At 45.1% G+C, this 11,797-nt stretch overlaps 1 protein-coding gene across 1 annotated transcript in view; it reads left to right on the forward strand.

The window, feature by feature from the left end:
* Positions 1–11,797, forward strand: part of DPF3 (D4, zinc and double PHD fingers, family 3) — a 241,123-nt gene that overhangs the window by 120,727 nt on the left and 108,599 nt on the right. The window contains exon 2 of the mRNA XM_015420042.1: positions 2,423–2,583. Coding sequence (XP_015275528.1) covers positions 2,423–2,583 — 161 coding nt within the window. The remainder of the gene's footprint in view (positions 1–2,422; positions 2,584–11,797) is intronic.

Below are 11,797 nucleotides of genomic sequence, written 5' to 3' on the forward strand. Positions count from 1 at the left end.
TATTAGGAAGGGTATTGTAAACAGATCAGCCAATATCATAATGCCGCTATATAAATCAATGGTGCGACCTCATCTGGAATACTGTGTGCAATTCTGGTCACCACACCTTAAAAAGGATATTATAGCTTTGGAAAAAGTGCAGAAAAGAGCAACTCGAATGATAAAAGGGTTGGAACACTTTCCCTATGAGGAAAGGTTAAGGCGCTTAGGGCTCTTTAGCTTGGAGAAACGACGACTGAGGGGTGACATGATTGAGGTTTATAAGATTATGCATGGGAAAGAGCAGGTAGAGAAAGAGGTACTTTTCTCCCTTTCTCACAATACAAGAACCCGTGGGCACTCCATGAAATTGCTGAGCGGTCGGGTTAGAACGGATAAAAGGAAGTACTTCTTCACCCAAAGAGTGATTAACACTTGGAATTCACTGCCACAGGAAGTGGTAGCGGCTACAAGCATGGACGGCTTCAAAAGGGAATTAGATAAGCATATGGAGCAGAGGTCCATCAGTGGCTATTAGCCACAAGGTATAGATAGGGACTCTGGGGCAAGTGATGCTCTGTCATCTTGGTGCTTGGGGGGGGGTCAACAGTGGGAGGGCTTCTAATGTCCTGGCCCCACTGGTGGACCTCCTGATGGCACTGGTATTTCTGGCCACTGTGGGATACAGAGTGTTGGACTGGATGGGCCTTTGGCCTGATCCAACATTGGCATCTCTTATGTTCTTATGTTCTTAAGAATCACCCACAGCTCAGCCTCCCTTTTAGGGAGGGTGGAGGGGATAGTTGGAGGTGCCTGCAAAATCATGGAATTTTAAAAGATTTTTAAAGATATTGTGTTATTTCTATGCCTTGCTGTGTTGCCAATGTTTCTCCAATTTAAAAACAAAACAAAACTGGGTGGAGAATTTTGGAAATCATGTGATCATGTGAGAGGGCTTCAAGGTACATCGGATGTGAAAGAGAAACCACTGCTAAAAATGGAGAGAAAACAGATTACCACATCTGTCTGGAAGCTCTGTTGCAAGGGTGATAAAATCACAGAATCATACCGGCAACCAGACTACATGGGAAATCACCCTGGTGTGGAAGCAGCCCAAACTGTTCAGAAACTGTTTGCAGAGGAGAGAAAATGAGGGTAAAATGGACAGGGCTCATGAGAAACCTAACAGTGGCTAAGGTTAGGGTTGGGGCTACAGGCTTTGGGGAGAAGGAGATATTGTGCTCTACAGAGTTTGGTGAAGAGGGACTTTGGTTAAAGGTACAGATTGGAAAATAGGGAATTGAGGAGATGTTAGATAGTAGAGAAATGGAACTGGGGAAAAAAAGAATGAAGGAAAAATGGGTCTGAGGAAAGATTTCATTTGGGTCATCAGAACAAGAATGGCTGTGTAACAGGTAATGGAAGACTGAAGGACTGGGGGATTGTGGGCCGGGGAGTAAATATGTGGATCTGAGTATTACGTTTCGGTCCCATTTCTCCTCCAGTGAGCTCAGAGTTGCATACATTGTTCTCTTTGGTTGCAGTCACATGCACCAGAAAAAATGCTATTTCCTCTGGAGGAATTTGACCCGCAGTTGCACGATCACACCTACAGTTGAAGCTGCAGGCACAGTCCATCAGTGTGTGATCAGATGCAACTGCGGGTGAGTCAGGTTTTTTTTGGTGCCATTCCCCCCCCCCCCCATGCGCTTAATCGAGGGATCGATGAATCGCACCTCCGCACCGAGGGCTCCCTATGGAGTTTGCGATGATGTGCATACTGCGAAGGGGGAAAAAAAAACAATGGCAGAGTCAGGATGGTCTGATGCCATGAGAGCTCGCTGGAGTAATTAGGTTAAGCTTGAAAGAGTACGATCGGCTCAAGGTCACCCAGCAAGATTCATAGTAGTGTGGGGATTTGAACCCAGGTTTTCCTAGTCCAGCATTCTAACCATGACAATGGCACTGGAACAGGGGAGTATAGGGTTAGGAGGCCTGCTGAAAGGGCTTCTGTTCCTTTGAGTTACATAGGACGGTAATGCTCGTCATGGTGACATTACAACCTGATAACCCAAAAGACTGGAATTTCACATTCTGATTGAATTAACTAGCCAGTTCTTTACTTGCAGGACTTTTGTTTTTCTTTTAGCATCTTTGTGTCCCACATACCTAGCATGTCGGCTTTTGCCTGGCTTAGGAGGCTGGGAGCATGAGGTAAATTGACCTAGCACTTGCTACACCGGGCAATGATACTTATGTCAGTTTGTCTTCACTTGGTGCTAGCAGAAAAATTATATGACCACAGCGTTAAGACTGTAATTGGTTAGTGCTTTTCTCTGATCTTTGTTTTATCTAATTATTATCTCCCCTCCCTCACCCCACATGGTTCTAGGGAAGGTGGATGCCTGTTCCTTTATGCTCTGCTTTTCCCTCTCCTTGACAGACTTGGGGACCAGTTCTACAAAGAAGCCATAGAACACTGTCGCAGCTACAATTCTCGGCTGTGTGCTGAACGCAGCGTCCGTCTTCCTTTTCTGGACTCACAGACTGGAGTAGCTCAGAACAACTGTTACATCTGGATGGAAAAGAGGCATCGGGGACCAGGTATAAATTGCTTAATAGTCGTGTGAATGCCCTGTGGTGTTCAGTTACCAGGATCACTTAAGTTTTCAAGCATCCCTACCAGAGGAGAACCTGTCTAAAATGACTGGCCTGAATGGAATCCCTCCTGTTAACTACTTCTAAGAAGGCCCTTCTTGTCCCTTGGCCTCCACTTTCTACCAATAGAAATGAATCTGTAACTTTTTCTCCCTAATGCTGAATCGTATCAACTCCTTTATTCTTATTGATCCCTGTTGCAGAAGGGCAATGGAGTGCCACTACCTGGGAGAAGAGAAATGTTCTTGAACAGGATTGAGAGGAAAAGATACTTTTAGATTGTTATTGATGCACTTGAAAATAAAGAACCTTCTTTCTGAACAGGAAACTTACGTTAACATGCTTGCAGTCTTCAAGTGTTATTGTTACCTATTTGAAAAAGAGACTAGGGAGCACCTTATTCATTATTTACCCTTCTTTATCACACACAGCATAAAAAGTAATGAATTTATTCCAGCTGTGTAAAGCTCATGCTATGGAATGTTTGGTGGTTCTTTCCTCTGATTTTTTAACACAGAGGACGGAATTTTCAGTTCAAAAATTATTATTTAAAGCTGCATTTTAAACTCACTGTGGAAAAGAACCAGTTGACATCTGTTTGGTACATTTTTATTTTGCCCTTCTTCCTGGGGGTCTCAGGCTGGGATCCTCTGCTCCTCCATTTTATTCTCACAAGAACTCTGTGAGGTGAGTTGTAGGAAGGTGACTGACCCAGGTTCACCCAGCAAGCTTCAAGGCAGAGTGGGGATTTCAATCAGGGTCTCCCAGATCCCAACTGGACACTCTGTCCACTACATCACACTGGCTGTTCCCCACCAAACCTGTATGAAAAAGCAGTTTATGGAAGATGAGTTTGAGGTGCCATGGGATGAGAAAGCTTAAGTAGAGTCTTCTTGGATAATCTTCTTTCACTCAGATGTGCAGTCTTCCCAGAGCCAGTTTGGTGTAGTGGTTAAGTGCGGGGACTCTAATCTGGGAGAACCGGGTTTGATTCCCCACTCCTCCACTTGCACCTGCTGATGTGACCTTGGGCAAGCCATAGTTCTGGCACAGCTGTTCTTGAAAAAGAGCAGTTTCTGTCAAGAGCTCTCTCAGCCCCACCTACCTCACAGGGTGTCTGTTGTGGGGAGGGGAAGGGAAAGGGGATTGTAAGTCGCTCTGAGACTCCTTTGGGTAGTGAAGGGTGGGGTATAAATCCAATCTCCTCTCCTCCTCCTCCTCCCGCAGAGGACAGACTCAGGCTGCAGTCATCCGAGCAGTTTGCAGCTATATTGTTGCGGTGCCTTTGTGGATTAAAGAGCATGATCAGACAGCAACATCTGTGTTCTGTTCCCCAGTCATGGCCACCCCATTTGGCCCACTTTGGAAGCGGAGTAACCATGCACTGGGAAAAGTCTGGTCTTTACCGATGCCAGCGCTTTCACTCCGCTTTTCTGACTGTCTGATCTCCCCTGTCCTGAACTGAAGCCCATGGGAAGTCTAAACTGGCAGATCCGTTTCCACCTGGTCTTTTTTAGTAGGTGCAGATATTCGCATAAGCGCATGAGTGCATATGCGCATGCGCCCACCTGTTTCTTTAAGAAACCAGCCGGGCAGTGTGCTCCGTGGTTGAGGTGCTGCAGTAATGTGGATGCCTCACCACTGAATAAGCGCGTGGGAAAAGTGCCCCAGGATGTGCTGCCTGGTTGGTCCTTTCCACAGCAATTTGAATCAGTGCACTTAGAGGCTTGCCCAGACCCCGCCAAGCCTCCATTTTGACCACAGCCTCAGAAAGCTTTGTAAGATATAGTCTGTGTGTCTAATAACCAACTTCACAAACACCTGATAATGCAGCAGTCTGTTGATGTGTTTTTTGTGTCACCTACAGTGCCATCTTCAGCAGAGTCCATTGTGGGATGTTAACAGTGTGTTTAGCAGGGCTATTTTTGGGCAGGAACGCACAGGAACGGAGTTCCGGCTGGCTCCTGAGGTGGCCATGCCCAGCAGGAACTCATGAGCATAATAGGCCACACCCAATAGCTGAAACTCATTAGGATTGGCTACATTAGGGGTGTGTGGCGTAACATGCAAAGGAGTTCCTGCTACAAAAAAAGGCCCTGGGTTTTGACAACAAACAAGGTAAACAGAATAAGAAGGGAAAGGTGGGTGTGGCTGGATGACCACACTTCTGGTAACATGGGGGTGTGGCCTAATGTGCCAATGAGCGGCGCTGTCAGGGTGTGGCCTAATATGCTAATTAGTTTTGCTGTTGGGTGTGGCCTATTATGCTAATGAGTTCCTGCTGGGCTTTTTCTACAAAAAGAGCCCTGGGGATTTTACTGCTAGTTAGTATATTGACCCAAGATGGAATTTAGTGTGGTATAGTGGTTAGGGTTTCAGACTAGGATGTGAGAGACCCATGCTCCCCACTGGGTGGTCTCCTGCCAGTCACTTTCTCTCAGTCTAACCTACTTCACAGGGTAGTTCTTGTGAGGAGAAAATTGAGATGGGGGGAGAGAATGATGTTGTAAACTGCTTTGGGTCCCCATTGGCCAGAATAAATATCTAAATATCTAAAACAGATAAAATTGTGGCACATTAAAATATCCTACTTTTTCTCTTAAGAAGACTGGCAAGGTTGGTGGTGGTAGAACTAAGTTAAGCATTTGAAAACAAAGGTGAAAAAATAATTTTCCTGTTTATTCTTACTCATGGTATAGAAAAGGTATCTAGCTTGCTTTTGATATATCTTGATTTTGGGTGGGGGAGAGAGATTTGTTGCTGCACAAGCAATACAGTGGAGCTTTTTGTCTTTGTTCTCAAGGTCACAGCCACTATGGGCCCAAATCAGTTGTTACAATCCTCTGAAATGTAGCCGGTTATGGTGTGGGATGGAAAAGGCAGTGGAAGGCTCCCAGCCATACAAGCCATGTGGTGAGGAACAACTGATGTAGGGTGTGCACGAGTGCATATGAGGAAGTCTAACACAGGTTTTAGGGCTATTAGCCCTGTTTTGAAGAAAGGTATCATAGGGTATTTATTAAGCTTCTCTTTTGTTTTGTGATTCTTCATGTGCCTTCCAGAGAAATGGCATTGGCTTCCTAATACATATACATATATACATCCATATAATGTCTCCTCCGATCCTCAAGGGAGTGATTTCTACTTCTGAGTTAGACCTTTTTATTTTTATCTGTTTGAACCCAGCATGTATGGCTACAGGATTATTATCCACAGCACATTCTGGGAGAAGCACAGCAGCTTCCTGGTTGTCCCTGTGTTTAGCAGAGGAACTATGCAGGAATGGTGCCAAGGCAACTAGATCTTTTGCCTTTTCTGTCACTAAGCTACTTAGGCAAATCCATCTTGTCCCCTTCCCTGGAGACACATCAGCTGCAACCCTGAAATATATGTTGTATGCTTAAATGTTACAGAATAGGTGCCACAATCCATCCTCTTCCACTTTGGTATAAGGGAAGGGAAGAGAAAGAGAGTGAGTTTCATGTTCTTATAGGAATGTGGCGGTTAATTAGGACGCTAGGCATATATACTCCCCTTGTATCTTCTGAGAAAAGCCTTCCATGACTGCATCACTAACCAAACCTAAGACATTTAGAGATTATTGAATCCTCCCTTCTATTCATCCTGCTACTCTGGTAGGCAGTTTGCATACCAACTTTGTGCACTTTCAGTTGGAGGCTGTAGCATACAACCTGAAGTGCAGGAAAGGTCTCTGCAGAAAATAGGTTCTTTTTGCCTCTCCCCTTGGAACATCCCTGAATTAATAATGTGCAGACCGCAGTCAACAGTGGCTCTGCAACCCCCTCCATCAGCTGTGTGAATAAAAAACAGGGCATCGGCCCAGTTGAGCTCTCCTGTGTATGTGTGCTGGAAGAGGTATATCCACTGCACGAGTGCTCTCTGAACAATGCGTGCACAAGCCCTGTGTTTTAACTGCTTCATCCCCTTCCAGGTCTTCTGACAGGACATTGCTGACTGTTTTTCATAGCTGTGGTGTAAAGAGTGGTTTGTATCCAGAAAAAGCAAATGATACAGCCCTCATAGGATTGTACTACTTCACTGTGTGGGCTTGCAGTATTGAATAACCCACAACATTAAAAATGTCTTTTCTGTATAAATGTAGTGTATCAAGAACAATGATTCTAACCCCGTTCTCTCCCCTATGTACTAAGTTAAATAGTATAAATATGTTGGACACACATCCCCATCTGGATTCTGTAGTGGCACATGTAGATTGGCTTTGGTCCCGTTCACACGCGGCGATTTGGGCCAGTTGCGGGCCAGTTTGGGGGCGGATCAAAGCAGCGCGATCACACCACCACATCTGGGAAGCGTTCTGCTTCCGCACCCGAACTGGCCCAAACCCGGGAAGAACCGCCGCAAAATGAACCACCTACCTCGGTGGTTCAAGTGGACGCGGCGCTTCTTCCCGGGCGTCTGATCGCCGGCGCTCCCTTGCGCCGGCTCAACCCCGGCCCGGAGCCGAACTGCGCATGCTCCGACATGCGCAGTTCGGCCGGCCCCCGGTTAGGGCTGTGTTTTCTCCCCGGCGTTTGATCGCACCGGGGAGAAACGGCGGCGCGGCCGGGGGATCCGTGAGATCCCGCCGCGCCGTGTCAACATTGGCGCGGCTTTTAAAAGCCGCGCCTTCTAGCGCCTTTTCCCCTGCGTGTGGCAGGGGCCTTTGTGTGACTTTTTCTTCAGCTGCTCCACAGGCCTGTTTTTGAATAGCACCGTAGTACCTGATGGAAAATTCCTTCTCATTCATTCTGCTCTTTTGCTTATGCAAAATTGTGGCTTTCTCATTGCCTTGCACTCCTGCTTCGTTATTGCAGCTTTCTCATTGCCTTGCACTCCTGCTTCATTAATGTACAGTAAAATCCAGAAACATTTCCCCCTTGTTTTCCCACCTGCATTGCATCCACTTGCCTTTGTACTCAGTCCTCTGAATAAAGGTTGTATCTCATGACAAACAGTTCAGGGTTAATTTCACACAATACTGCACATAACTCTTTTCCTTTCTTCCTTCCCTCCCTCCCTCCATCCCACCAGCCTTTCACTCTAGCTTTGAGTTATGACTCTTCTACACTAATGAGATAAACAACATAACTCATTGTGGGTCCAGCTATTTCCTTTATAATCAAATGGTTGGAAACCTCTGTGGTTGCCCTATAAGGCACTGAAGTGCAAGAGAACAAAAGGCGAAGATGCCACATGCATTGGCCATGTCGGTGTAGACAGAGCTGTGGAGATTCTTGGAGAAGCTGGAAGTCGCTGCTTGTTTGTTTCCCTTGCCTTGTCTTCTAATTCTTCATTTTGTTTGTCAAAAGCCAGTCACATTCCTTCTCCTGCAGAAATATTGTATCAATGCCCCCTTCTCCTGTTCCACATTGAGTAGTTTCTGCTTTTGAAGATCACTTGGGTAAAATGAAGTCTTCTTTGCAGATGAATATGACTGTAGTAGTACTGCTTGATAGCACGCAGCCTCAGCAATTAGGAAAGGAGCAGCAGATTTTTATGTAGGGCATTTTTCATCCCTGTTGTGCCTCTTTCTAGTCTAGCTGCTAGAGGTTATCTGCACAATCAGCTTTTTGAGTTTGAAAGCACTGCTGGGTAGGAGGAAGGGCAAGCGAGGGAGACTTGTTCCTCCCACTGCTCAGGAAGCATGTGCATGGGTACCCAACTGGAGAAACAAAAGAGGGGGGAGAACCTAACCTCCTCCTTCCTATTGCACCCATAATCTATGCTAAATTAATTGGAGCGGTTGTGCTTGCTCCAAATGAAGAAGCAAATAAATAACTTTGCATCTTGCTTTAACACACCCTCACTCTGAGTTTTTCTCATGTGATTATGTGACTTCTCTAGATCAGTGCTTTCAAGTTGCTAGCTGTTGCTGCTGTTTGTCTGACCAGGGACCTCTTGCCTCCCTAGCCTTAAAAAAATGCTTCTCTCAGTTTGAGTGACCTAATTCTTCATTGTCGGATAACGTTCTAGAAGCATGTAACTCTCTGTGGTTCAAGGCTGTAAACGGCACTTGTAAACAGAGCCAGGGACTGCCAGATGTTGCATATTTGGAGGACATCTTATGTATTAATTTGTGTTTAAAAAGAACATCCTCTTGTTCTCAAAGTACTCCCCTGTAGCTCATCATTGGTGTCCCTTGTTTCAGATTTCAACCCTGCCAAAAGCACGCTCCCTAACTGACATCACAGGTCTGCAGTGACAGGTTTTTCTGAACGTTTTGATGTCACAACCTTGGAAAAAAGAGAACAGGTGGAGGGGAAAGCTTTGCAATTTATTTTGCACCTTTCATTCCACTTCAGATGTCACTTCTGAGCTAATCGTGTGGGAAGCTTTAAAGTGATGAATCAGCTGTTCATTTTCACTTTGCCTAGAATGTATGTGCTTCATCTTAAAAATAATGTCTAGTGTCCTGTCATTCACATTTGTTCATGGACCATTCTGGAACTACTACAGCACCAGTGTGGCATAGTGGTTAGAGTGGTGGGCTAGGACCAAGGAGACTGGCTTCAAATCTCTATTCTGCCATGAAGTTCAATGGCTGACCTTAGGGCAATCACTGTCCCTCAGCCTAAACTATATTCACAGGGACCTTTTTCAAACTGCCTTTGTATTCCGTTTTAGTAACTGGTTGCTAATGGATTTTTTCTGTCATTTCAGACATACCCATTTTAGTAACCGTCTGCTAGCGGAATTTATTTATCTGTTAATACAAACCTGTTTGTGTCAGGTTTGCAAAGCATGGTTGAGCCACTTTTGAGGGAAACTGCTTTTTTCCATTTTCAACCCCTTCGTTGTGTTTCTGAATCGCTGTGGTGTGCTGTTTAAAATGTCCATTGCACTTCCTACAGTGCCGCTTTCCCCCTGCCTATTTTCACCACACAATCTTCCTTGAACAGTTTTTTAATGTATTTATTTATTTATTCTTTAGATTTGTATCCCGCCCTCCCCGAAGGCTCAGGGCAGCTAACAAGGGCATAAATGCCAGATTAAAACAGTAAGAACAGTATAAAAATAGAATAATTCAACATAATACAGTTATTAAAAATATTGGTGCTCCAATACTCACTCCGAATCATAAAACCAAGATGGTGTTCTGAAGATGTTATAACAGAACAACAGTAGTATATGTCCCCACAACCCTGTCATCCGCCAGGGATGTCTTGCACCCTCGATGATACCCGCACCAGCGGTGGTAGAGTGTGGTGATGGGAAAAGCGTTGGTGGAATAATGGTGGCGGCGGCTCCATGTTCTAATATGAGCGCTATAGCAGTTTTTAAAAGTCTGAGGAAGAGCATGCGTTGAAAAAGGGTGGGGGGAAAGTGACATTGTTTGAAATGACCATAGCGCTTCAGAAACCCCTGTCCCTGTATTGTTTTACTTGAAATCGGGCTAACAACGAATAACATCCGGTTTAGAACAGTAATGTGAAAGGGCCAGTATTCTTTGCAGGAAAATAATCTCTCCATATATATAATTCTGTTTTGGTCATGGACTCTCCTGAACATTCCACACGCTCCAAATCAGTTCACTCCCTGATCTGTCACTCAGAAGCTGTCCCTATCCACTGGCTGCATTGCCTGAGTCTTGCCTCCAATATTCTAAACAGTTCGCTGTTCCTCTCCCCCCAATAGCCAGTTGGAACACAGAGGTCATTTGCATATGCAGCCTGATTGGCCTTTGCCTCTAACATTCTAAACAGTTTGTTGTTGTGAGTCATTGAATGTGTCCTGAGGTAAAATACATATCCCAATTTCCCCTTAGATGGTCACCGGAGTTGCCAAAATACATATCCCAATTTCCCATTAAATGGTCACTGGAGTTGCCAATCTCCCTGTGGGGTCTGGAGATCTCTCAGAAATCATCGTGTTCCCCAGCCACAGCACATCATTTCCCCTACAGAAAATTTCCCAGCTATTACAATGGCTGCTTGGGGAAGCAAAATGACTTGAGACAGCCCTGCCTTATAGATAAGCAGAAGGAAATAAATATGGCTTGCCTCCCTCTATTTTCCCCTTCTCTCTGCCGTCCTACCAGCCACAGCCAGGATACTTACTTGGAGCTTCCTTCTAGAGCTTGTTGTATTTCTTCCCACAAGGAGCCTTACTCCTAGTCTATTCAATAAAGTAATGATGCTCCCAGATAGTCTATATATTAAAATGGCAACCAAGGTATAGTTCTCACTTTGGAAGTAATCCTATGTCTGAGCTGTACCACTTCAGATTACAGATTTATATGGCACATCTTTTGTAGACATTTTGGTCACCTTCAAATATGTGGTAAACTCAACAAGGGACCTTGTCCATTTGTGCTTCCCCATTTTTTCAAACACTCAAAAATTCAGTGAACATTCTAGAAAGTACACATTCATTCCTTAGAACACTGTAATTTCTTAGGATTGCAGTGATAATGCATGAAGTGGCTGTCCATGAGTATACTGCTATTCAGTGGTCCTGATATATTTAAGCTGGAATGCAACGAAAATTACATTTTTTGTGGCATAAAACAGAGAAAGTCCTTCCCAAAATTTCAGTTTCCCTCCCCCCGCTTTTAAAAATAAACTCTGTATCCCCTCCCCTTTTTAAAACACCCTGATCTGGATGGCCCAGGCTATCCCAATCATGTAATATCTCAAAAGCTAAGCAAGGTCACATCTGGAAGCAGGCGATGGTAAACCACCACCACCACTTGTCTCTTGCCTTGAAAACCCTTTGGTGGTCGCTGTTAAGTCAGCTGCAGCTTGACAGCACTTTCCATTACCACCATCCATTCTTACTTCCCAAGATACCACATACTATTGCACTAACCAATTGCACAGTAGGAATGAGCCTGCTTATACCTTCCAGTGTTCTGGCCAGTGATTACTGGAGGGATATTTTTTTTTATTTTGCAAATACTACAAAAACTACAAAGAAATATTAGGGAAGGGACTACAACTAAGGATAAAGGAAAGCAAACCACACTCAGGGGTCATTTGGGGGGGACGCGGGGGGACGCCATCCCCCCCGGGTGAGGCGCGGGAGGGCGGGGCCTGGAGCTCCCTGCTGGTGCCCGCTGGAGGTCGCCGCCGGCTGTGGGGAGGACACACTTCCGGTTATGTCAGGGGGTGTGGCATATGCTAATGAGTTATGCTAATGA

The sequence above is a fragment of the Gekko japonicus genome, unplaced genomic scaffold (assembly GCF_001447785.1).
Source record: "Gekko japonicus isolate JY-2015 unplaced genomic scaffold, Gekko_japonicus_V1.1 scaffold27, whole genome shotgun sequence".
NCBI lineage: Eukaryota > Metazoa > Chordata > Lepidosauria > Squamata > Gekkonidae > Gekko > Gekko japonicus.